This window comes from Amblyomma mixtum, chromosome 2, assembly GCF_055824585.1.
Source record: "Amblyomma mixtum isolate Tamu chromosome 2, ASM5582458v1, whole genome shotgun sequence".
NCBI lineage: Eukaryota > Metazoa > Arthropoda > Arachnida > Ixodida > Ixodidae > Amblyomma > Amblyomma mixtum.
This window is the reverse complement of record NC_143013.1, coordinates 170,206,572-170,234,228: the sequence shown is the minus strand read 5'-3', so window position 1 is coordinate 170,234,228 and position 27,657 is coordinate 170,206,572. Positions and strand designations below refer to the sequence as shown.

Here is a 27,657-nt window from a genome sequence, read left to right as displayed (position 1 = left end):
GCCACCGAATTTTAAAGTTGACGCTAAGAGAAGACAGAGACGTTAGAAAAATACGGAAGTGGCTACTTCACACATACCCCAGTATTGTCTTTTATCAACATCGCCTTGACTTCGTCTCGCCTTTCTAATGCATTTCAACTTCTTTCAGCGTAATATACGTTCGAAAGCAGTAAAACTAAAGTTTCGCCTACATTTTTCGATCTAAAATGTCAGCTCCACGGAGTGGTATTAAATGAATAGTTTCTGTGTTGTGTCCCAAACTTATAGGGAGGAATGGCGCCGGGTGCATAATTTTCTTTCCATTGTTTCGAAGAATCGACTGCATATTCCTAGATGACTAAACACAGTGTCGAGTACAGCCAACATTCTCACCTTGTTCCAAGTGCGTACATACTTCGTCCTGGTTTTCCTAAACTGTTATTTCGCCAGTGATTACGCAACGAAAAGATAGCCCTGCGTTCCCTTTGGTTCAATGCCAAATAACACCACGTTGTCCAAAATGCACTACACCAGCGCGCATTTATATGTAAAAGGCTCAACGCAAGATCTACGCTTGTGGATATGCTAAACTTGATCGACTTCTAACAAATGCTGTTCACTCTCCTTGCAGCCTGCATTATGTGAACGGCGTCGTGACCATTGTACTCACCGAACTAAAGACCACCGAGAGCATCACGAAAACGATTGCTCAATCAATACTTGCGAAATTGCAACCAGCAGTGTTTCACGGCTTGCGGAGCTTATAGGAGCGAGGCAGGAGCGCAGTCGTGTTTGGGGATATATATTTTTGTCCCACCGAACACGTTATCCAGGGCGCGCTGGTGGTTCTGGTGAATCTGTTGAAAACAAGCTGCAGCTTAACAGAAAACTGGATAAGGAAAACTTGGGTAAAGCAGGAGTTCGATGAGGCCAGTGCATTCGATACGGTCGTTGAACTTTTTTTCGCTTTAGAGGAGAGCGAATGTTTCACCATCTGTGACGCTCACCTGCTCCCAGCTACTATCACACCTATTGCAAGGTGTACCGAAACCGCCGGAACAAATATAGGGTGGATCTTCACGTGCTTTCCACACTTCAGTTGTTTACCTTCCGCACCGTTTCGTTAAATTGCCGTGCATTAATTATTAGATCAATTTTATATACACTGAGAACAAAGGTAACCTGCTTGCTGTAAAATAAAATCTCCCCTCTTTACAAAATCCACGTTATTGCGGACGGTGACAGTACCAGAGGAAACATACTTTAGCTCCAGCGGCGTCCGAGTTAAAACATAATGCAGTTTTTGAAAGACTTTTTGAAAGTTTTTGAAAGAATTGAAAGACTAAATGCTACCTTTTTAAATGCTGTCGAAGGTGCATGGAACATAATGAACCAGCGGAATCTAGCTTCGTACTCTAACTAAGGTGCTGTGTTAGTTTGAGGTATATTTAGCGACAGTGTGATAACAACAGAACGCAAGTACCGAATTTCGCAGACCAGAGAACAGCGGTGCAATTATGACGGCACAAGAAAGAGAACAAGACGTTGAGTGGGCATATCAGTTTCAATAATAAGGAAGTGCTCGTAGGTATAGCCGTTCTATGCCGCGTTTCTAAAACTGATCTCGTGATGTGGGCCAAATCGGTTGACTGCTGTCTCCCAGGGTAGGTGGGCAGTCCGATGCAAAGAAAAAATAAAAGCAACAAAAATCTACAAAAAACAAGCAAAACAAAACATGGGCAGTTGCGAACACAAAATATCAAAAGCAGTTAGTCGAAAAAAGTGGTGAAGTGGACCACAGGTGACTTATTTTAGGTACAGATCAGCAAAAAGTAAAAACTTGACGTTTTTTCACCGCACAAAATAAAAGCTCTGGGCCCTATGGGCCGCACGACAAGGCTTCACGGGCCAAATACGACCTTCGTGTTTCACACCGCTGTGAGAGACGGATAACTTGCATGCTTGACTGCGCCCCATCGACTGCTTGCGAGGACCGAATATTCGGGCACATGGACTTCTGAAGTCTACCAATATCCTGCGCTTGATCCGCTCAGTGCATCAGCATAGTGCTGCAACGTAACCAATGATTTGCGACGGAGTACGCTGTGCAGAATAAAGCGTAAGGTTCCATCCTGACATCGGTTACGTCGAATGCCGTGGCTCAAAAGCCTCTAAAAGAAAGTTGGCAGCACCGATGGTTAGTAGTAGTTAGGCCATCAGCAATGCTGATGGGATACTCATCAGTCACAGGATAAACTTCTGTGTTTATTCTTACTGAAGCGATGACCAGATTTTCTTGCGCAAATTTACTGCCTTCCGGCGAGAGTGAAACAAACTGAGCTCCTGCTGAAGGGCGGATGGTGTCAGACTTCTAAATCGTCAAACTGAAGATCAGAATATTATTGCATAAGTACTGGTCGCCAAGAATGAGATTGAAATTAAAAATATCAACCTAGCACAATAGAGTTGGTGCCACTAAACAGCAGTTATATATTCTAAACGCGCTGAAGAAACATGCCAGTGAAATTCTGAAACTGATATCAACTTTGGCAATCTATATATGCTCTGAAAAATAATGTCGGCGGCCAAAGCAATCGAAGCTACCGCGAAAATTTGTATGCGTCTTGGATGAATCAAGGAATGAGATCCACGACAAACTTGAAAGCAATGTCAACAAGAAGTAAAAGAACAGAAGATTATAATTCCTAAATCTAGCGGAAGAATAGAAATGCAATACAGGAATCGATAAAATAAAGGCTTTCAAAGGAGCAAAAAAAATAGGGATCCTTGTTGAATGCAGGGCCTACCGTCCACTTTCTTGTCCCGTCTTTTGCGCAACTTTGTACACCTGTTCGAACATGCACCGGCCGGCCCAAGAAACAATGATTTTTTTTTTATAAATGTCCATTTCTATTTCACAAGCTTAGGATATCTGGACAAACGCTTCAAGCTCGCAACAGCTGCCACCACGTTACGTGTGGCACTCAACACTAAACTATCCGCAGAAATTTCGAGTACTCGGTATTTCACGAAGGTTCTGTCGCCAGCTAGTCGGTGTATGATAAAAATGAACAGAACAAACACAGCACGAAGCAGACAACAACGACACAGGCGCTGGCTAACAACTGAGTTAATTTGAAGTTGTACACAAATGAAGTTGTCTTAAGACGATCTATCAGCTCAGTCATCGTCAGAGGATGTGTAAAGGGCCAAATGAAAGCGTGTGTCGTTCCCCTCTAGTTCTCCCTGTTTTTGTGGTGTTTTTTTTTGTAACGTTCAGTATTTCCCATTGATTTTTCATGCCCATCACGAATAGTTGGTGCGAGTGCATGAAGCGTGTATTGGCTACATTACTGCAACCATAAGGAAGAGACGGTCATAATAATCCCGATGCCCGCGTATGATTTCTCGCGAAACTTCAGTTTTCTGAAAACAACAATTTTAAAATATCCCCACTGAGGTACGCGCTATTGGCTTCGTGCGGCAAACAGAGGATGCTGGTTGCCAAAGTCCAGGAAAGCTGTGGATGAAATTTCTTGAATAGCGGGAAAAAGCTTCCAGTTTTCATCCCTTCCAGAAACTTAGGGGCGCATATATGCCTTCGTTTGAAGACCTCGATAGGCGAGTTAGTGAGCTGTGGTAGGGTATCAACGTAGGTAAACCGAGTAGACGTGCGAAAGCATGTGTTTCACCTGGTTGGCGCATGTTTTGCTTTGCTGGGTTGTCGGCACGTTTGGCGACGATCGAAATTAAGCTGCTCTGATCTGCTTCTCTGCTCTGATGGTAGTGGATGAAGATGACGATGTGGAATTCACAGCGTGATAGCGTGTTCCAGTTCAATACGAGGCGTGATCGTTTGTGGCGATAGCGTAGTACCCTCGTGCAGTGGCTAGCGAAGTTGATCTCTTCACGCTGCCGTAGGTTCGAAACCCAGTCGCGGCAATAATCATTTTATTTCTGCACGGGCTCCTCCTACGCTAGGTTTTTCCAAAATCGGCCTCAAGATCTAGCTTCACACAAACTGGGTGAGCCCATTAGACCTCGTAAAGTAGCGCTTTCCTACTAAAACGTTATACATTGCTTTGGAACTGGACATACTGAAAGTAGAATACGAAAAGAAAGCAGACGACAAGACCACTTATGCGATTCATGTCCGCATACGTTTACAGAGCAGTTTTTACAAGCACAATACACACAAAATAATATGCAGGTACACAACAAAGCGTGGCATTTAAATGACACTAAAAAGCTGTAAGAAACCAAAAGTTCAATTTCAGACCAAAGTCATGTCGAAAAAAAATTGAGTGATAACTTCTTTCTGTTCAGTGTTTTAATTAAGCAAAATGATCTGATGTTAACTGCCTAATTTTGAACTCTCGCGTATATCAACGATAGACTCTGTAATCTAATTCCATTCATCAATAGCCAAAGGCAAGATTGACTTACTGAATGCATTTTTTGTGCCAGTTATGCGCTGCTCACTCTGAGATATGAAATGCCGACGCGATATTCGTACACGTTGAACTAGAAGAGAGGCTGTAAGTTCAGGGCTGGTCAGTATGCAGATTGTGCATATGAGCCCGATTTCGATTTCTTTCTTCGATGACCTGAAGAGTCGACACCAATTAAAATTTTGATGGCATCGCTAAGCCGTGCATCTCATGCTGAGCAAATAAAGCAAAGCGCCCGATTCTGGTGGCTTTCAAGTAAATCAGTTAGGTAGCGCTGATGAGGAATCCATATCCCGCAGCCAAATTCAAGTTTCGGTCTTACGTATACCTCAAAGGCAAGTTTTCAGATGTAACTGGGAGAAAAGGAAGAGAACGTCATAATGAGTCCAAGTGTTTTAGGCGTGTCAGCCGCAAGTATTGTGTTATCTACAGACCAGTTCAGTTTGTCCGTGATAGCAACACCTAAATATGAGTATGATTCATTACGTGAAATAATCATACAGTTTAATGACTCTTGCATTTAGACACATTAAATTTCATCAGCCTGGTGGCATACCTTGATTCTATTATATTCAGGTCTTTCTGGAGGAGTGACTGGCTCTCAGGTACTAGTAATGCGACGATAAAGCGCACAATCGTCCGCGAAGAGGCGCATTGTGGATGAAATGCTTGTATGAAGGTCGTTGATAAAAACTAAACTAAAAGTATATATCACCAGATATCTAACCAAACCAAAGGTTACCATTTCCCCGGTGTAATAACTTATTTAAATATTCTTTATTCCCCAACAACGAAAACTATTTGTAATCTGGTTAGCAAATTGAGCAGAGGCACGTAAGGCTGCTTACTTGCATGAATGCGAAAGTATTACATTACCGCTGGGGAAACGTTTTGGCGAGATGCGCCGCTCGCGATTGCGCCCAAGCCTGAGCCTCCTGTTCGTGCCTCTTTCACATTGCCTTTGCTTAATTTTGTCGCAACTCTGGACAGCATTTTTCTGCTCCCTTGCCTCGGCGTTGGTAGCGTACTTTCCTGGGCGCCCTCGCCTTCCTGTTGCCGTGAACGCGATCCCCTCGCAGGCCGCAGTCGTTGATGCCGACGCCGTTTAATAACACTGCATCGCACACACGCCGTCGTTGAGAGAACCCGAAGAGACAACGGCGCTCATGCGGCCGCGCAACCTTTTTTGGAGAAACTTAAGACTGATACCGCGTGAGCGCTGGCATGACTGACTCATGCGGCAGGTGTTCTGATGCCGCCGCTGCTCCTCCGACGCTCCGCCCCCTTCCGGTGCTTTTCCACTCGGCGTGAGCTGTACGCTAGCTAGAGCGACTCTACAGGATCCACGAGTTGCAATTTGGTCCGCCATATTGCTCTTCCAAGCACCCAAGTCACAAGGAAAAGCTGCAACTCTTGAATGCCGGAGGCAGACTTGGTGCACCGTTTAGAGCGAATGCAGGGTCAATCTCATTGTTTCTGGCTGACGAACTTGTTTTATTCTAACCAGAATATCGATGCAGTGAATCACACGGCTTGCTAATAATGAATAGGCTGGACGGAGACGAATCTCGGTTAGTTACCATAAAATACTTTTCATGCGGATGGGTGGTGTCATCTGCTCTAAACTGCACAAGTCGCATGCGTTTTCCTTTTAACATTTAGCGAGCACTTGTCATAATGTGCATGTTTTTGACAAGAAAGCACCGTTTTCAGTGAACTTGTGCACTCGAATAAAATGAAATGCCTCGAAGCATAAGAGTTTTGTGCACCATTTGACTGCCAGTGGTAGTGCACAGTTAATGATCCGGAGGAGTTCGCTTCCCCGTAGTGCATGGACGCTTTTCCAACCATGCGATCGCGTCTCACCAATAAAGGCCCGAGCGGCGCAGGGAAAACAAACGCGCAACTGTTGGAGCCCATAGAGTAACTCTATCTGCTGTCTTCCAACGCCATCTGCAGTCCTATTTCTCTATACTCCTCCCACGCCCTCTCCACTAAAATGTCCTCTCCGGGTGTGTTGCCTCGGTCCGAAGCTACTGTGGTCGCGTCCCTCTCCAATTCTAGCCATCCGCACGGTTATCCGATTTCTCGTACCACGACGCCGACAACTACAGGTTTTGTCTTTATGGGGCATAGAAGTCTTTCGCCGTAATGACAGTCCTGTATGACAGTATATGGCGCCTACTGTCATAAACCTCCCTGTTCATTAGTAGCCAATATTTTCAAATGTTTGTTTTCATTTTAGTTCTTAGCGGATACAATGGGCTTTTTTCTATCAGCATTCTCGCGCTACGAAACTGCCCTTTCAGGAGTAGAATAACATGTGCAGATATTTATGCCCGTTAAGAAATTATCTATCTTCTTACGAAAAAAACAATTCTCTGAAGCTTCTGCCATCCCGGTGAAATACGTTTTCAAAGTTAGTGTTTTCGAACACATCCTCCTACCTGGCATTGAAGGAGCTGCACTGTAAAACCAGGGTGCGCGCTCTTCTGCGGTAGACCACGATCGAATTTACTCAGCAACGCAGCAAAGCAACTGGGGTCATTTTCACGCTCATCACGAAGCGCTTTGCACGTTCAGACTGCCCTCATTCTGGTGGCATAGTTTAAAAATGCCTCCTAACTGCCTACAGCGAGTTAGGACGTTCAAGTGGCGGGCTGTCTAATGTAAAGAGTAGTTTAACTGACACTTGAATCCACACCTGACTAGAATATTGCAGCCTTCCTTTGTTCATCAGAAAAAAAAACACCATGGGGCCGCTGTATATCACCAAGATGTGCATTTTTCCTCACACATCCTTACTGTTTGATATGACAGAGGGCTTAATTTATAACAGCGGTTTTTGCAAAGCACTTCTTTCAGCGGCTGCAGAGAAAGTACTGGAAAAACGGAACTCGTGTAGGCAGAGAGAGCATAATCTTTCTTTTTATTTATAGCGAAGGCTGTACAAGATCCTTGGTCCGATACATTAGCCACAGTTTGGTCCTCAGTGACTTATAAGCAAAATCTCCCCCATTCGCCCGATTGTCCAAAAAAAACGTTATAGACCGATGACGCAGACTGTACGCTGTTCATGAGGCTTTGATATGAGCTTTAGACTTTGGCGAGCTTTAGCCCAGACCCTTTAATCGAATGGGACGGTGGTAGCTCTATTGTTTTTTTTCTTTCCTGGAAGGAAGCGAAAGTCTCAGGCACTGCTGCAAAAATATACCACATCCCTAAATTGTTTGTCAAACCACATGTTTCTGGAAATACGCTACTAGGTGGCCTCATAAGCGTGCGAGAAACTAATGGAAATCAACGAAGTGTATTTAACAAGAACTTTATTCGCCAAAGCATGCAAGAAATTTTGTTCAAACGCGGCCAAAGTTCGCCTTTGCATGCACAGTAAGATTTTATCCTCGGGTAGAGCACAAAGACTCAACAGAGAACGTAAAGTATGCTATACTTCCGGTGCTGCTGGCGAGTCTATTTTCGTCTGAAGAGTTCTTGTAAGACGTGCCCAGGAGGGCGTGAACGGTGCGTAAGCGTCCTTCTCCGGGAAACCAACTTGTTGTCTGGACCGCCGCACTCACGTCTTTGCACTTCTCTGTCTTACAGGCATTTGTATTAAACTGTACAAATGCTTTGGCATTTTGTTTAGCCGCAGGGCCTAGTTGTTTAACCGCAGGGCCGGTGCACTAAGCGTACCTCATTTGTCACAAATGAACGATTACGAGAGAGACACTTCCATCTCCCTCGCAAAAAAAGGGCACTGTTTTGTTTTCTAATTTCTGACATTGAGTGTGGCGGTCGGTCTACTCCATTTCGTTGGTCTCTCCAAAAGTCAGAGGAGTGTGTGCAGTCGGTGCGGTGTTAAAAATATATGCTTGCTCTTTGTTGCCTTTCAATGAACTGAAGATAGACAGACTTAGCTTGATGGTTCTGTGCTGAATCCGTGCTTTTTCATTGCACTGCAACCTTAGAAGAATTTAATTGGTCCTGTAAAGCGGCTTATTTTGTGGCAGCTAATTTTCAGTCAACTGCACCTAGTATACCCTGCTTAACGCACCGCCGTGCTAATGCTTAAATTCGTTGACAATCTTAATACTCCTCTTGTTAACTGACTCAAAACGTGCGGCTACTCTTTAGTAACACGGTAACATTTTTCTCGCCGCTTGAAATAATGTCCGGTGGAAGCTAACAGCCTACTGCCTTTCTACAATTATTTGAAAGTTCAACAGCTTCTTCTCTCATCTCTTTCCACAGCGACATGAAGGAAGCAGTCTCGCCTTCCTCCTGAATCTTCCTCTCCATACGTACCAGTTGATCAGGGGTGTAGGCTTCTTTCCAACCGCCCACTCTGGCACTATTGACAACGGTGTACTTGCCCCCATCCCCCTGGTAACCCCTCCTGCTAGTCAGGTTGTTAACCTTCGCCTGCGCGTGCCAACCAATGTTATTTCCGTCCGTAATACGCACTACCATAACATTCCTCATCTGTTGCGGAGCGCTCCTTTCCAGTAGTGTGTCGAGCAATCCGTTGCTCTCGTCTTCTAAGTTCCTACTGTATCGTTCTCCCAGAAAGTGCGCCAATCGCAACACAGTGCCGCGAGTGTCCTTCTTCAGCTCTTCGTAGGTGGCGAAAAACACATTCGGCTCGTCCTTCACGGCGTATCCCGAGGCCACGTGTTCAAAGTAGCTGCCAAAGCCAAAGTCTCCCGCTAAAAAGCCGTCCACGAAATCGTCGAAAGTGCCATCCTGAAAGCGGTACACACTCAGATCCCTGACCATGTCGAAGAAGGACAGACACACGTCCCACGGGTTGCGAGCGATGTACACGTACTTCGCCTCCGTGTCCATGGTCTCCCGGCGCAAGGGCTGGTGCGTGATGAATGTTCGCAGAGGCAACTTCGCATGCCACTCTTGGTCGTTCGTGTATTCGACGGACCGCATGTTGCCAAAGTAGTCTTCATAGTTCTGGATCGGCTCACCTTCCCGCAGGATTAGTTGCGTGATGTACTGAACCCACTTCGTCCCACACTTTGGGTACGTCGACTGGAGTACGTCGCCGCTGCAGGCGCGGAACTTGAGGCTTTCCCTGAACACTTGAGGATTTAGGTTGGGTCCTCTGGGAACCCCGTCAATTAGTTCGAAATGCGGTCTTTTGGCGCCCATGTCTTTCTTACTCTCCTGTAAAACAAGAAATGATAATGTGAAAAATACGCGGGAGTTTTGCCGCCAGTTTATTGCAATATTTCAAAAGTCATAGTCAATAACGGCTTCAGTTCTCCTTCCGCGATCTTTGAACACGATACACTGAAGTAGAATATGACCCAGTGAATGTTTTGTCTGCTATGGTGTGAGGCTTGATAGAACAATTTTAGCTAATATTTCGTAGTTTCTTCCCGAAGCAGAAACTAAAAATAAGACTCTACGCTGTTCTCTTCGGATCAATTTTGTCTTCTGGCCAGCACCTCGCGAAAATCTTATTCTAGAATTTTAGCTCTTCAACATAGATCGCTCAGCTTAACGATGTGGGCTGTCCGACTTCCTTAATTTCCTGAAGCTGGCAGAATCAGTTCTGGGTGTAAAAATTATTGGGAGTGAGGAACAACCAAGTAAACAATATCTGAAAATAATTGCTGCCACAAGAGATACGCATAACATTTAGAAACTTGGGTCATGCAGAAACATAGCAATCCTTTTTTTGTACCTGTTAAAACCCTGTAAGTCGTTTATAAGATATAGGAATCATATTCATTTGCCTACGAAGTACAAGACTGCAGACCCTCAGAGTTCAACGCTTAGTACCGAGGTTCGCTCCATCTGATAATCAAGCAGGGCTGCGTGCCTGGTGCTGCCTTTTCTAACAGTGATTTTATCAGACTACCACTGTGTAATGTACCACACTGGTGCAGCTCACTTCCATGAACAAACCTCCTATCGATCAGCGCCTGCAACTACAATGTGGTTGAAATCACCAATGGTATAGAGCTCGTAAACACCTTCTTATAGTCAGTACGTTAAACCGGAAAGCTTAGAACAGCAATGGGATGTCAAGGAATGAAAAAAAAAGGTTCGCCCCAAATGACTGCTGCTTCAAAAAGATGAGTCGAAAACTAAAGATATTGCGAGAAGCTTCTATGTCGGGCAAATTTTCGTTTAAGTAGCCCTCAACTGTGTTGTACTTAATACATGAGCCATCACTGCATAAGATAATGAGACATCTAGGCGTGTAAACCAAATTTTAAAGAATGGCATCACAGTTCTTAAAAACTATTCACCACATTTCAGCGAATAGACAAGCACTCAGCAAGAATAAAAAAAAAACGTACAGCATAGTTACTAAGTGTTGCTTTCTGTTTAAATGGCCACTGAAATGCAGGCCAAAAGGAGCCATGTGTACCTAACGCGCGCACACGAAGTTATATCCAGTTAGAGTAGAAGAATTCTCACTCCAAGCGCCACAAAATATTAGAGAACAGCAGGCACTAAAGTGCTCAGGAAACACGCCGCAGTGGAGTCACAGAAGCCATGAAGAAAGCTAAAAATAAAAATTGTCGACTCAAAATCTCCTGTCGTATTCTGCACTGACGATATCTGCATAACAGTCGGATGTGCGTTTGGTCACAGCTGAAAGTAGTTTCGTCAACGACTTAGCTCTTCGATTCAGTACAGTCATGCAAGCTGTCACGCTGTCTCTGAGGCTGACGTGGACTATCGGCCACCGATCAGGGCGACACCACGTGGCAAGTGGTGGAATCTCTTTTAAGCTGGCAGTTTGGGCTTGTTGGTAACACATGTCAAACAAAAATAGCGCAGAAACTGAGCAAGACAAGCAAGGACACACACGAGCGCTAACTTCTAGCCCAAGTTAGCGCTCGGAGGATGTGCTGATCTCTCTGAAGTTCACAGACGACCAGACGGCATCGTACGGCCAAGTGGTGAGCTCTTACGAAAAACACTTCACTCCGGGAACGAATGTGGTCTACTACCGAGGGATGTTCAACTCGCACAAGCAAGAGCCAGACTGAACTGTACAAGCTTTTGTGACAGACCTTTTTAAAATGGCGGATAAATGCGACTATGGAGCGCTCAAAGACGAACTAATCCGCGAAAGGCTGTTGTTTGTCCACAAGATGTCCCACTAAGCGACAGGCTTCAACTATAGGTCGATCTCGCACCGCCGAAAGGCCTCGCAGCAACACGCAACCCCGAAGTAGTAAAGCAGCAAACATAGATTCGTCGCAAGGAGCATCCGGACGTAACTACTGTAGAAATCAGAAAGCAAGGCCAGGGAAACGGCTTCCATGAAGAAATGAAAGTCGTGTCCAGCGTATCTGGGTAATAAAAATTTTTTATTGTGAATCCTGTGCCTTCTCTCACCTAACGAAATTAAAATTGAAATTGAACTTTATTCCGTCGAGGCGGGAAGGGACTCGAAGAAAAGGAAAATCATATCACTTGACGTGGTTCGAGCCCCCATTTACAAGGCATACAGCAGTTGCACATTTACATATCATCATCATCATCAGCCCGACTAGACCCACTGCAGGGCAAAGGCCTCTCCCATGTCTCTCCAATTAACCCGGTCCTTAGTCCGTTGCGGCCACTGTATCCCTGCAAACTTCTTAATCTCATCCGCCCACTTAACTTTCTGCCGTCCCCTGCTACGTTTGCCTTCTCTTGAAATCCACTCCGTTACCCTTAAGGACCAGCGGTTATCTTGCCTTCGCATTACATGCCCTGCTCAAGCCCATTTCTTCCTCCTCTTGATTTCAACTAAGATGTCATTAACCCGCGTTCGTTCCCTCACCCACTTCGCCCCCTTCCGATCTAGCAGCATAATTAAGACAGCATACACACACAGCAAGTGAATCAAGATTTCCTTGGCTGAAAAGAAAAATTATTTGGCCGCATTCTATATCAAAGTCTTATTTTGCACGACAATAAGATATCTTCTTCATATCAAGATTAGCATAATACACTTGAAAGAAAAAAAGCATCATTATAGAATTCATAGCGGGCATAACACTCTTGTGTAAAAAAAATTCAGCAGAGTTTAGGTGCTAACACTTTCGATATTTATATCGTGTTTATGGAGGTAACTTAACAGGATAGTTAAGCGGGCGAGTTGGTGATACATTGTGCAAAAAAAACAGCGCGAACAAACGGGGACGAGACGAAGAATACACAGGAACAAGCGCTGACTCTCAACTAAAGTTTAATCACAGGAAACACGCTTATAAAAGGAAACATAAAACAAAAAAAAAACACCAAAAACAGAACGCATGTGTTACTATGTGATGTCCAGATATGCAACCTCACAGTCACGCAGGAGCAGGGATGGTTTGCTAACACACAATCTTGGTTTCTTTGCCATGTTGTAGGCCTCGATAATTTCCCTGGTCAACTGGTCGGGGTGTTTGTACAAAATGTCAGTAAAATGTAAGGACGGAAAACATGATTGACACTCTCGGCAATGATCAACTAGATTAGTGGAGCGATTAGATTCTAATGAATTGAGATGTTCTCCGAGTCGTGTGTTGATACAACGTCCCGTTTGCCCAATGTATATCTGACCACAGGATAGGGGGATTTTATAAACTACCCCTTTGGAGCACGGCACAAACCTTTTAGCGTGCTTAACACCACAGGACACTACAGATTTCTTGGGGTTGCGGGACTTATTTTCTACTGCTGAACAAATTTTACTGAGCTTATTCGGGGCCGAAAAAACCACATCAACTTTATACCTATGGGCCACATTTTTAAGACCATGAGAAAGGCGATGCACATAGGGAAGGACTGCGAACTTTTTCCGTTTCTGTTCTTGCTGTGAAGACGGCAGCAATGTCGGCGCTTTAAGCTTTTTAATTATTTTATTGCAACCCAAAGTGATAAGCTCAGCTGGATATCCTGCTTCCTTAAGTCTCTTAGCCTGATTATCAAAGCTTTCTTGCATAGCATGGTGACACGATTTTGACAACGCAGATGACAAGGATGAAACAACAATCCCACATTTCACTACCTTAGAATGATGTGACTTATAGTTCAGCAGCGGTTTGTTGGCCCGTGGCGCGTAATTCCAACACATGTGTCCCTTCCCTTCAGTCAAACATAAATCTAAAAATTGTATCTGGTTATCGACCGGTACCTCAGTGGTGAACGGACTATGCTAAGCACATGTCTACAGTGTTAGAAGTATTCAAAGCTAATGCATGGGGTTTAGAGTTCACCACTGAGGTACCGGTCGATAACCAGATACAATTTTTAGATTTATGTTTGACTGAAGGGAAGGGACACATGTGTTGGAATTACGCGCCACGGGCCAACAAACCGCTGCTGAACTATAAGTCACATCATTCTAAGGTAGTGAAATGTGGGATTGTTGTTTCATCCTTGTCATCTGCGTTGTCAAAATCGTGTCACCATGCTATGCAAGAAAGCTGTGATAATCAGGCTAAGAGACTTAAGGAAGCAGGATATCCAGCTGAGCTTATCACTTTGGGTTGCAATAAAATAATTAAAAAGCTTAAAGCGCCGACATTGCTGCCGTCTTCACAGCAAGAACAGAAACGGAAAAAGTTCGCAGTCCTTCCCTATGTGCATCGCCTTTCTCATGGTCTTAAAAATGTGGCCCATAGGTAAAAAGTTGATGTGGTTTTTTCGGCCCCGAATAAGCTCAGTAAAATTTGTTCAGCAGTAGAAAATAAGTCCCGCAACCCCAAGAAATCTGTAGTGTCCTGTGGTGTTAAGCACGCTAAAAGTTTTGTGCCGTGCTCCAAAGGGGTAGTTTATAAAATCCCCCTATCCTGTGGTCAGATATACATTGGGCAAACGGGACGTTGTATCAACACACGACTCGGAGAACAACTCAATTCATTAGAATCTAATCGCTCCACTAATCTAGTTGATCATTGCCGAGAGTGTCAATCATGTTTTCCGTCCTTACATTTTACTGACATTTTGTACAAACACCCCGACCAGTTGACCAGGGAAATTATCGAGGCCTACAACATGGCAAAGAAACCAAGATTGTGTGTTAGCAAACCATCCCTGCTCCTGCGTGACTGTGAGGTTGCATATCTGGACATCACATAGTAACACATGCGTTCTGTTTTTGGTGTTTTTTTTGTTTTATGTTTCCTTTTATAAGCGTGTTTCCTGTGATTAAACTTTAGTTGAGAGTCAGCGCTTGTTCCTGTGTATTCTTCGTCTCGTCCCCGTTTGTTCGCGCTGTTTTTTTTGCACGAGGTAACTTAACAAGGTTGGAAGTGAATATTCGAGCATTTGACGGCTGATTGTTGTGCGCATGAATGGAATTTCCCAAATTTCAGGTGGCCGCGATGTCGATCTACCTTTTCTTAAACTTAGATTTGATATGGTGTGAATGAGGACCTCATTGTTTTGGACATCCTGTTTATATCTTTTGGCTAAGATATAAGAGTAGAGCCTATGCACAGAAAGTACTTTGAATTGCATAAACAGGCTTCTAGTGTGTACGCAAGGATCTACCCGTGCGATAAGGGGTAATGCTTTTGTTTGTAGCATGTTAATCTGTTGGAAATTCGTAAATGTTGCGCTTCCCCATGCAAAGAAGCAATAGTTTACATGTGACTGAAACAATCATTTGAACAAAAGTAACTTAAATCAGGTAGTGTCCCTGTTTTTGTGGGACGAGGACAGTTACGTAGCGTTCTTACGGCTTTTTTCGAATTACAGCGAGCTGTCCGGTGCCCTGCTTAACAGGGGCAAGAGCCAAGCCTTGCGCTTCGGATGCTTTTTCGTCAGATCTGCTTGGCGATGTAGAGTGGGCCTCGGCGGTTAAGGTCCTAGGAGTAGCGTTCCTCTCCTCAGGGGAGGTAGCCCGCGAAACGAGGACAGTTGAGAGCGACCGCAGAGCAGCGTCTGGTAGTAGCAGCGCGTTTTCGCCTGTCGCTGTCGGAGCGGGCATTTATCATCAGATCTTCCGTGTGTGCGAAGCTCTATTATATCGCTCGCGTCGCGTGCCCGCCCCGCACTTTAACGCGTCGCTTGGCAACATTTTGTGCCAGTTTTTTCTGGGCGGGAAAGACGGAGACCAACGCTCGCGCGCTCCTCCGCCTTCCCACGCGCATGGGCGGGTTTAGCCTGCCCGACCTGCGCACAATGTGCAGCGAGCTCGCTGTCCGAGGCGTCCACGACCTGGTCTACGCCACTGACTACCCAGGGAGAGGTCTTCTCGCCTACCTACCAGGGACGTCGCGGCGCCTATTTTTTGGTCACCTTGTAGGTCCTTCAGCCGAACAGCAGCCGAGGCTCTTCCGGTATGTCTGTCGGACGGCCGAGTCTCTCACCGCTACCCTGCCCGAGGTCGAGGTCTCTCAGACGCAGGCCTCCCGCATTTGCGAGCTCCTTGCCATCCAGGTGGCTACACCTGAACAGCTAGAGCGGAGCGTGCGGGTGCGGTGGCGAGACTTGACGTCTCACACGCTTCCACCAGACGTCCGCGTCTTCGGCTGGCTGCGAGGCTGCACGGTCTTGCATACGAGAGTCCGCGTCGCAGCGTGGGGCATCACACCCTCTTCGCGATGTCCGCAGTGCGCCGAGACCGAGACTCTCGAGCACGCCATGTTTGAGTGTGTAGTGGCAAAAACGTTCTGGCGACTTCTGTCGCGTATGTTTTTTGTTTCTCTCGACGCCCGCACAAGGCCGCGCGATACGCTTGTGCGGCTATTACTGTGTGTAGGCGCCTTTGTTTTGTGGCGCCAGAGAGGCTCCGCTTCCTTACAGGGCCGCCCCAGCGAGCCATGTTCCCGATGTTGCAGCGGTGCGAGCACGCGTGCTTGGACCGGGTGACGCTGCCGGAAAAAGAGTTCCTGCGACGATGGAGCACCCGCTTCATCGTCGCAAGCAGGGGCCGTGTGACAGTGCGGCTCCGGCCATACTAGAGTGAGCGATCGCCGGCCGCGCCTCGAGCGGACGCGCCTCATTTCGGCTCCGGCAATTTTCGTCCGGATTACCGAAAAATTCCCTACGACCGCGAAAATTTTGCTTGTACTCGACGGTTAACATCACCCGGCACCCGAAGACATCGCTATCGACCGGGCGGGCCAACTTTTGGGCCTTTTAGGCCCATTTATGTCTTCATCCAATGGGAGCCCTAGCTAGGCCTAAGGCCAAACAGCCGGTCTCCAGCGTTCTCCGCGGACGCCATGGCGGCCTCCGCTCGCTACGGGTACGATCCCGAGACTATGGCGTGGCCAGAAGTCGTCGCAGAAGCCACGTCTTCTCCTGAAACCTCCACTCCGACGCAGGAGATCGTGGATGAAGGCCTCGTCTCGTTGGTGGCACTTCGCAAACGCCAGCAGCGCCTGAACACCTCGGCAGTGAACGGACCCTCCGTGAGTGCCCCTGCTTCTGTGCATCCAAATACTTCAAGTTCCAACCATCAGCTCTCGCAAACAGCGGGATCGACGATATGGCGGCCTACCGCTATGCCTCGACTCCGCAAAGAAGACTTCACGATCGTCACCAAGCCCAGAATGACGGTCCCCCTGAAGACGGTTCTGAGAACGGTGAGCTTGGTGCTTTGCTCTCCGCCTATGTTAATGCCTCCTCGGTGGACACTCTTAGTATCTGGCCCATCTGGGACCAGAATATCGTTATCGCCACCACTCAAGACGTGAATGCGGCGAACGCGCTCGCTCGTGAATTTACTCTGCAAGCTTCCAAAGGCTTCATCCCGATGGTCGGTCACGCCAAAGTCAACGGTGAAGTCTGCAGGCGGATCATTACCGTCCATGAGCAGGAAACTTCTACAACCCTGAAATCGAAAGTCCAGTGGCGCGGAGCAGCGATAGCCTTCATCAGCAAGCTGGGGAAGTCGACGATTTCCCTGCTCACCTTCGTGGGCCATAAAGTGCCACGTTACGTGCACTATAACAGTGTGGTGACCTTGGTACGCGAGTACAAGCGGACTATTCCCGCGTGTTTCCGATGCGGCACCATCGGCCACCGTGGGGACTTATGCCCGGATCCTCAAAGCAATCGCTGTGGACACTGCGCCCAAACGGTCGCAGTCCTCGAAGACGGCATCTTGGAGACCCACGAATGCACTCCTTCCTGCATCGTCTGCGGTGGCGGAAACCTTACGGGCTCGCAAGACTGCAAAGCAAAATTTCGGCGGCTGCAACGACCAGGAAACCCAACCGGTCAACGAAAGCAACGTCAGTGTGCAGTGCCCCCGGGAACTGACACCACTTCAAAATTTCCCCCGCCTGGCAACAAGCTGGTGCAAGGCACATCCGGACCAGCGCCACCGGTGGGCGCGTTGCCCGGGCGTGCCTCGAAGTCTCCTCAATCAACAAGCCAAAAGTCGTCACGTGATCCAGGCGCACCCGTATTCCAGAACGGGGATTTTCCGCCTCTCGAGGGCCGTCCGCTTGGCACACCAAAGAAGACATCACAGCCAAAGGTAGGCAGCCGAGACGGGCCTCCTCCGCCCCCCCCCCCCCCCGCACTCCCCTACGTTCTTCCCCACCTACCCTTCCTCCTCCTCCCCCCCCCCCCCCTTAACTCTGGGGTTGCGGACCTCCGCCGTGAGCTCGAGACTCTCCGGACTCAAAATGCTCAACTCCAGGCCAAAATTCATGCGCTAGAAACGGTTCGGTCCTCCCCGCCTATTGCCCAGATAGCTCCGGAACGGATGCAACAAGTACCAGTGGACCCGACACCATCTAGCTCTGACGCGCGTTTCACCGCCCTCGAGAACGCCCTTGCCGCATTAGCGACTCAGATGTCAAATTTCGGCCAAATTCAAGAAAACCTGTTCAAGTCAGTCACGGCCACGGCTACGGCCACCGTGGCGGCCAATATTAAGAAGTGGCTGGAGTCAAACCCCAGGCTTCTACGCCGAATGGGGCCCTTGAAAGACGCAAACCGCCCATCAATATTCAACCGCCCCATGGATCTAACCGAACCCTCGGAAGAGCCGGAACCGATCCAGCCGCAGGTGACGGAACCTGTGCCGCCTCTCCAAGGCAGTCTCCCTTCAAATCAACATGGCTGCGTCCCCTCCCAACCAACACCCTAAAGGGCGCCGCCCGTTAAGACAGCAAGCTTTTTCCCTTCTGCAATGGAATTGTCGGGGTTTCAAAAACAGGACCAAACGCGCCCTTTTAAGGGAGTACATTGACAACCTCGAACACCCCGCCGCAGTCCTTGCGTTGCAAGAAACCGGGGATGCGGTTAAGCTCACGGGCTATAATACTTTTCAACGAGACCCGTTCACCTGTATCCTAGTCCATAAGGGTTACACAGCGCAGGAGGTTGACATCGACTTGAATCTGGAATATTCGTACGTGATGGTCTCTGTACCTCCCCCTGCGGCGAACAGATAGCCCCGCACACATACTTAATATCTACTGCCCCCCGAAACTCAAAAACATCACTTTTTCTGACATCTTTAGCGGAGCGCTAAGGATCGCGGGTCGCGACCCCCTCATGATAGTGGGCGATTTTAACGCGCCCTGTCTCATGTGGGGTTATTGCAAGGAAGAGACGCGTGGTCGTAAGTTGGCGGAACTTATATCTACGCTGGGCATCAGTCTTCTAACCGACCCGGTCCACCCAACACGTGTAGGGAACTCCGTCACTCGGGACACCTGCCCCGACCTCACCCTCGTGAAACACATCCAACACGCAGAGTGGATCAACACCCAGGACACCCTCGGTAGCGACCACTGCATACTGAACACTGTCATTTACACTCGGCCCTTACATCACCCCCTTGCGCAAGCCAAACTTCCCGACTGGAACACTTTCCGCCAGGCACTCCCAGTAACTTCTCTCATGGAACAGGACTACTCCACTTGGGCACACGGACTCATGCAAACACTCTGTTCACACGAAAAGCATTTCCAGCTTACGGAGCGTGCACCTGACGTGGATAACCACCTAATGCACCTCTCGGAAGCTCGCCGCAGCCTCACTAAGCAATGGCGGCGGCAGAAACACAACCGTAAACTCCGCGCTCGAATCTCTGACCTCACCCAGCAAGCTGCCGAGTATGCTGCCCAGCTCGCAGACACTAACTGGGTAGATCGATGCAACAGCGCAGAAAGACACATGTCCAGCCGCAACACTTGGCGGCTCTTCAGGAGTCTCATAGACCCCACACAAACACGCTCGGAGACCCAGAAACACATCAATCGCGCGATACACAACTTTCAATGAAACACGAAGCAGCTAGCGAACACCTTGCGCTCACAATACCTCAATCAGGATCAAGACCCGCGCGGGCAGGATTATTTGTATGCAGGCTGCGATAATCCGGAACTGGATCAACTTTTCCAGCTTCACGACCTTCGCGCGGCTCTTGTCAAAATGCGCAGGGAGACGGCGCCCGGAAGGGGTAAGGTCACAGTCAAATTATTGGCGAACCTTCCTGATCGGTCATACGAAACCCTACTCGAATATATTAACGCCATTTGGACCTGGGACACTTCGTTGCCACCGGATTGGAAGACATCATTGGTAACCTTTATCCCAAAGGCGGGGAAACCGGTAAACACCGACAACCTCCGGCCCATCTCCCTCACTTCATGCGTAGTAAAACTGATGGAAACGATGGTCCGTGACCGCCTCTCAGAATATCTCGAGAGCAAGAACTCCTTTCACGACACCATGTTCGGTTTGCTACCCAGTACGTCCGCACAAGACATCCTTTTACAGCTTCATCACGAGGTTCTCGAACCAATAGAACACCCACACAACGACAAAATAGTCCTAGCACTCGATCTCAAGGGTGCGCTTGACAATGTTAAACACGGCGTCATACTAAAGCACTTTAGCGAGACCAACTGTGGTCCTCGTACATTCAATTACATCAAAGATTTCCTAACAGACCGCTTGGCCTATATACGTATACAAGAGACCGAGTGCGCCCCGTTTGAGATGGGAACGCGGGGCACACCACAAGGCGCTGTGTTGTCCCCGCTTCTCTTTAACATTGCTATGATGTATCTCCCGGCACAGCTGGCGGCTGTCGGCGGTGTTCAGCATGTGCTGTACGCCGATGACATCACCATCTGGGCCACTACGGGAAACATGGGACAGATGGAGGAATGCCTGCAAGCAGCGGCGAGCATAGTTGACCACTATGCCACGTACTGCGGCCTCCAGTGCTCCCCGTCCAAGTCTTAATTTGTGCATAATCGATCTTCTCCGAAATGCAAAATCTCCGTTCAGCTTTCTCTCGCAAGCGTCCCCATCCGTGAAGCGAAGGAGCTACGAATACTCGGTCGCTTCATTGATCAACATCGTAAGGCAGACACAACTCTTGCCAAACTCCGCAAAGTCGGCGACCAGGTGGGCCGGATGGTTCGCCGCGTTTCCAACAAGCGAGGAGGGTTGCGAAGTAAGTATGCGATGCGGCTCGCACGTGCCTTCGCAACGAGTCGAGCACTGTACTCGACTCCTTACCTCCGCTTACGGAAACATGACGAAGATCACTTGGAGATTGTACTCCGCAAAATTTTCAAGAGAGCCCTCGACCTCCCGATATCCACTTCCAACGCGCGACTCCTCGCGTTGGGGGTGGTGAACACCTATCGAGAACTCCGCGAGGCGCATCTTGTTAACCAGTACCCAAGTCTCGCCCAGACCGTGTCCGGTCGCCGCCTCTTGGACCGGTTACATATCAGACATGATCACCATACCATGGAACGGGTTCTAGTGCCAGAACTGTGGAGAAGCGCCCTCCACGTTCGACCCCTTCCGACTAAGATGAACAAGGAGGACCATAATGGCCGGCGCCAGGCGCGGGCGAATGCCCTGCACCGCCACTATGGCTCAAAGAAACACGTCTTCTACGTAGACATTGCCGGACCCTACCGCTCCAGGGGGGATGGTACACGGCTGCAGTCATACACGAGGGAAAGCAGGTGGACGGCCTCTCGTTCAGAGCGCCCAACCCAACGCATGCGGAGGAGGTGGCGATCGCCCTCGCAGCCTCCCATCCCGACTCTAAATTCATCCTCACAGACTCTCGCGGAGCCTGTCGTAACTTTGAGTTCGGTTGGATCACTCCACTCGCTCACCAAATTTTACACCGCAGTACTCGCGACGGCGATCCAACTCATCGCTCAATCATATGGGTCCCCGGCCACCAAGGCATGCCAGGTAACGAAGCCGCCCATGAGGCAGCCCGCGCACTCACTCACCGGGCACCAGGCGTCCTCTGGGAGGAGCTTAACCCAGATCACAGCCCTCTCCTTTCTTTAAAAAAAATTACTGAGCACTGTCGTGCCTAACACCGGCGATACCCAGTTCCTATGAAAAGACTGGGTAAAGCTGGCGAACGAATTCTTCTCAGGCTCTTTACAAACACCCTGCTGTGCCCGGCGGTTCTCAAGCACTTAAATCCTTCTTTTGACTGCCGCTGCTCATTCTGTGGGGTGGTGGCTGACACCTTTTTACATTGTTTGGGCATGCAGAGAAAATCCTTCTCTAACCCCAATCACCCCTTCCCCTACCCGAGAGGACTGGGAGGCGGCCCTGCTCAGCTGCCTCGAACTATCGGCCCAACAGGCCCTGGTTCGGCGGACTTGTGTAGCGGTCTCGACCAATGGGATCTCGGAATGAGGAACTCCGCCTAGTATTGTAAGGGGTGACACCTATTAGGGGCCTCTCCCCGAGCACCTCTCTGTAAGTTACTAAATAAATGCTTTTCACCACCATCACCGGCTATACTAAGTGTTGCACGCCAGTGTTGTGCGTGAAGTTTGTGCGCGGAATTGGTGCGCGGTCATCCTCCCGCATGCTTCCCCCGCGCGTTTGGACCCTCCTGAACCTTTTACTTTGGACACTGTGTATCGGACACTTGCGTTGCTTTTGAGTGTATGTATGTGTGTTGCATCGGGAGACATCAATCGCCGTAGTGTTTCTTCTGTTTTGTAGAGGGACGTCTTTCCCTTTTATGCTTCAAGGTCCAAATAAACTTCTGTTCACGGTAGAAAATATTTGAATTTCTCTAGTAAGCCGACGCTTTTGGCAATTAGAGAAACAATGCTGTTAACGTGAGTGTCCCATAACATATGTTTATGAAAATAGACAACCGCCTACGACAGAAATTGTGGCGCTCGGCTGGTGACACGAAATCGCGGGTTCGATTTCGGCCACTGCGATCGCATTTCGATGGAAGTGAAACGCAAGAGGCCCGTGTACTGCGCGATATTAGTGCACGTAAAAAATCCCACGTGGCCGAAATTTTGCGCAGCCCTCCACTATCCTGAGTTGCTATGTGGGACGCTAAGGGGACACATAATCTCAGCCTTAAAAGTTTGACGCCTTAACGATAATTGGTGAAATGCCCATATATGCAGAATTGGTCACTCTCTGAACATTCATAGATCCCTGCAGTACTCATACCACTCTATAAAATCCAAACAAACAGTAAAAGCATGCATGAAAACCGCTCTTAGCTGTGTCTCGTCAGTGCGTCAGCACTTTCCACCAACGTTACTAGAATACTTTTTCAGTGTGCAAACTCCGACGCCGCGTATGTCGCCCTTGCCTGTACTGCCGAGCGGGGGCGCTCTCGTCGCTGTTTGACCGGCTTCTCGATACAGTAGCCGCGCTGACCACATCAGCGAAGACTACAGCGAAGCGCTTTTGTGCCAGGCGTTTCTTTGTTGGGTTAAACTGCGCCGCAAGTTGATCGCTGCTCCTCTGTGTCCTTGCCACATTTAAGTGCGTTTCGAGCGACGCAGCTTGTGCGGAGTTGGCTGCGGCTGCAACTCAACATAGAAGTGCAGCAGCGTTGGTGCACCCGAGCTATGCGTCCGTGAGTCGATGCGGCTGAGCTGTCGACCTGCCCAACCAAGGCAAGATAAGCGTTCTTCGTAATTTGCGACCGTAATTCACACTGACCATCGCCAATGCTGCAAACATTTTCTGGAAAGTGCTGGAAGAGCTAGAGAAGTGCAGCCTTGCTCGCTTGGGTTGTGCTGAGCACGTGTCGGCATTCACTTGTCAGATCTGAATTTTGTTATTGCTACAAGAATGCACTTTTTCTCTAGCACGCATCTTGTCTCTTGTAAAAGCACGTCTCTTGTAACTGTTCGGCCTATTAAAATTGGCTCCCATTGAGATGTACATGTTTTTTTCCCTATATGAATTGAATAAACTGCTTTGAATCTGACCTGCGCTATTACCGTCATTTTTTTCGTGTTTTATGACCTTAATAACGTCGAAGTTTCATGGTGGTAGTCCTGCATCTCCCTTTAAAAAGCATGTATGCATCGTTGACTGTCTTGCTTCAAATCGATGGTATTTGGCCATAGGCTTCGATATTTTCGGCAACATGCGACTCATTTACCGTGTCGTGGCTCGCCGTAAGAAAAGAGACATTTAGTTTGTAGGGAAGTAAATGAAACAAAAAAACTATACCCGACCAAGAACCAGATTTCTCATCCAAATAGCTAATGATTCAGATATACCGACTGTACGTCTGCCGCCCAGGACCGTTCGCGCAGCCTTAAAGCCACTGTCGTTGCCCATTCAGAATAATATCTGTGCACTGTCTTGGAAATATCTTCGTTAAACAGGAATTACTGCGTAAAGTGTCGTGAAACACGGCGTGCTCGTCTCATAGCGATAGTTCGTGTGACGAGAAACCGGCCGGAGCGGGCCAACAGCGTCCAAAGCGCCACCTCACAAAAGGGAGCCGAATGGGACCACGTTTGGCCGGCGAAGTGCAGCGGAGTTTTCAAACTGCCCCGGTAATCTAGTAATGTTGTTCTCCACAGCGGTGCGGCGGCCGTTCACTTCGCCACTGTCAGCGGGCACGCTCTGTTTGCTCGAAACCCCGTTGAGCGCGCTGCAATTTGGTTGCGCACGACCGTAGTCACGTGGTATTTTTCATATTTCGCGGGCTTTCTTTAGATGCCGGAAAAAAGGACCGCGTTCGAGATACGATGCTACAAAAAACTGGATCGGTTGTTTATAAACCTTCTGTACAACCTAACGTAACGGTCCTGGCACTAAAATGAATATTTGAAAATTTGAATAATTCACCTTAGTCACTTAACTAAGTAAGCGCAATTAAAAAATAATCTGAGGAGCACCACATGATGGCGAACAATGTATCGTTGGTTTCCGCGGGCCGCGGTTCACCGCTTTTTTTTTTTAATCCTTGGTTTAAGTTACGTGAAACACCCTGTGTAACGTCCTTAATTAAAACACAGTATTCTTGCTATTGACACTGTTAACGAATATAGGCCCCCAGAAGTGATATTTCCCGCTGATATGACATGTACACAACACATTAATTCATTGCATAAATCATCATCATCAGCCGAGGAGTGTACTTGCCAGGCGCCGCTATTAGTTCCCTGAAAAAAGTGAAAGTTAACATTTACCGCGCATAATTCTAATCGCTTTTAAATTACTGCTGACTTGTTGAGGCGAACACCAAAGATCAGCAATATTACCGCAATTTTCCTTCTACAAAAAAGTCTTCTCGTAATATTGCTAATCTATCGCACTACTATCCCAAAATAATTGTTTCTCGAGTATAAAATAACAAAACCCAAGCATTATATGAATTTTCGCCCTATGTACTTTTTCTTTTTTGAAAACTACGCCTTTCAAACGTTTTTCAAGAGTTCCGCACATTCAAGCAAAAAAAAAAGCGACGCTCGCTGTCTTAGCTGTGATAAGTGGCCTGTATCAAAGACGATGCGATTATCTCTCTCAATCCCTGCAACATCTGCTTCCGTATGTTGTGACTGATTATGAAAAGAAGGAAAAACACTCTGAGACCTTCAATACAAAGGAATTGTTTTGGTTGCCTTGGTTTATAGCGTTTAACGTCCCAAAGCGACTAAGGCTATGAGGGATGCCGTAGTGAAGGGCTCTGGAAATTTCGACCCCCTGGGGTTCTTTAACTTGCACTCACATCGCACAGTACACGGGCCTCTAGAATTTCTCCTCCCAAGAAATTCTAGCCGCTGAGGCCGGGATCGAACCCGCGTCTTTCGGGTCAGGCGCCGAGCACCATAACCACTGATCCACCGCGGCGGCGGAATTGTTTTTTAACCTATTTATTGTGATAAGAGTCAGACATGTACATGAAATCTGCGAACAAACGTACAATGTTTTTCAATATTCATTGTGAACTCTGGCACAACGCTTATTACTTGGAGTTTTCTTGAACTATTGTTTCGTTAATTTATTGTAGTCTAGATTTCTTAAGAATTTTCATTGAGCACGTGAACTCGCACTGTAATTTATACTGTGACGACTGCTACCTTGTATGGGCCCCCGGGCATTTTTTCCCTTATTTGATCCCCTGGGAGGCCTTCAACCCCGAGTTAAAGCAAATGAATTGATATCAATATCGCTCAGGTTCTCTAAACATTCTACTTCCCTCAACACAGGGAATCCTCCTCAAGAGATTGTGCCTCCTTTCTCGATCCCTTTCCTGATTGATGACAAACGCACCTTTTCCGCGGGGTATTTGTTTAAGGTCACTCCCTTTCCTGATTGGTGATAAATACACTTTTCGTGAGGCATATTTGCTCAAGGTTCCTCCAGTCAGCCTTGCAGCAAGTTTGTTCACGCGCTGTATCGCAGCACGTCGCTCTGAGAAGGTAATACGCAAATTTCTAAACATCTTTCTTCGGTCGTCAATGCTCTAGAATGGCATTACCGAATTTTCACATGAACCTCGTACTAGCACCAGGTTTCTATTTCTATTATCATCTGATCTAAGTGGTTGCTGAAGTAACAATCTGCTTCCCACAGCTATTTCTAGCCTTCCGCCCACTAACCGAGTGCGTAAAGGAATTTCTAGGTGCCTCACTTTCTTATCAGTATATTTATTTCCCCAGCTGTCAGCAATTTTTGCACCCTTATCTGCTATGATCCAGCTTGTTTTCAAGGCGAGCCCTCATTTTAAAACAATTCTGAAAGCCCTTACCTCCTGAGCTTCACACGCGCTCTGTCCTCTTGCCTTCCAAGTGCCGGAGCGCGTCTGTTCGACAGGGCGATTGGACGCATCGCTGCGAACATGGCCGGCTTCCGCCGCTGCGCAGTACACCATTTCTGCTGCAGGGGCTTCGCCCGTTGTGAAATGCGGCACTTCCTTTCCAGGCAGGTGGCTTTCGACATGCTCACGCTAGGAGGTACAAGTGATAAACGAAGCCGCGTCCGGTTTAAGAGCATCAAAAGAGACTAGAAGGCATATGTGAAATGGTAAATTTCATAAAAGGCTCCCTGAAAATTCCATACGTTTAAAACATGGCGGCACGTGTGAGCCATCATCTTCTGCCCAGAGAAAGAAAAACCAGTATTATTGCTGGATATGACGTAATGTAGTGCAAAAAACCAGTATTATTGCCGGAAGGGACGTAATGAAGTGCGTTATCAATTACTGAGAATTTTTGCTCAGAATATGCAGTGTTTTTTAAATGTTTCCTATACAATCGGCCAACTTATAACGGTCGTCGTTATAGCAAGTGCTCCGTGATTACAAACGAGGGCGGTGCTACCGCCAAAATATGTATTACTGCAATTGCACGCGTCTTAGATACAACGAACAACTGCGCTTGCACCACTCGGCTATAGCAAACAAGAAGGCACCGTAAAAACTCAGAGACCAGAGATCACCTCACGGGCCCCGTGACACCTTCGACATCCCCCATCCCGGAAAGAACGAGGCTTCCTAACCTCATCCCCCCCCCCCTATGAAACTATAAAAAAGGTGCATTGAAAGTACGTATCCGCTAGCGAAGTGCCCACCGACAGGCTGCAAGGTCGGTCTGTCTCACGATATTCGGAGCATTTTAGAAAAAAAAAAACAAAGAAAGTAGTACATGCGAATATTTTTTTTATTCATCGTCGTATCCACTGTGAATTGATGGCTTCTATACAGGCGGCACTGCGTGCAATTGGGCACCAGAAAAATTGCCGAAGATTACGTTACTTCCTAATGCGAAATTTGAGCGCAGCTCCTCAGCTGTTCCAGCTTTTCGGTAGACTGAGGCAAAGAATTCGTGCAAGGCTTGTATGTGCAATCACAGACAACTTATTAATTTTCACACATATTCTTTTTTCAAGAAACACTCCATAATAGTTCTTGATTGTCATGAAGGAAGCTTTGTGGTCAGAGAAATAGATTGATATATGCTCGACTAGCTGCACCAATGCCTGGTTCTCAAAGAGGAGGTCTGCGCAAGTATTTCGCCAGGTTGTC

General features: G+C 47.6%; 1 protein-coding gene across 1 annotated transcript; it reads right to left on the bottom strand.

The window, feature by feature from the left end:
- Positions 1-8,612: 8,612 nt before the first annotated feature.
- On the bottom strand, positions 8,613-26,542 carry LOC149361573 (3-alpha-hydroxysteroid sulfotransferase-like). Its single transcript, XM_089568114.1, has 2 exons — positions 26,383-26,542; positions 8,613-9,605 (listed from the first exon to the last, which is right to left on the bottom strand). Exons 1-2 carry the CDS (start codon positions 26,503-26,505, stop codon positions 8,613-8,615), a joined length of 1,116 nt encoding a protein of 371 aa, XP_089424240.1. The 5' UTR covers positions 26,506-26,542.
- Between the last annotated feature and the right edge of the window lie 1,115 nt (positions 26,543-27,657).

What these genes read in the sequence shown, in the direction of transcription:
- LOC149361573 (XM_089568114.1), bottom strand. Translation starts at nt 26,505, where the DNA reads ATGGTGTACTGCGCAGCGGCGGAAGCCGGCCATGTTCGCAGCGATGCG. An exon ending in GCGCGTGTGAAGCTCAGGAG is followed by an intron (nt 9,606 to 26,382) that starts GTAAGGGCTTTC and finishes CTTGTTTTACAG; the next exon opens with GAGAGTAAGAAAGACATGGG.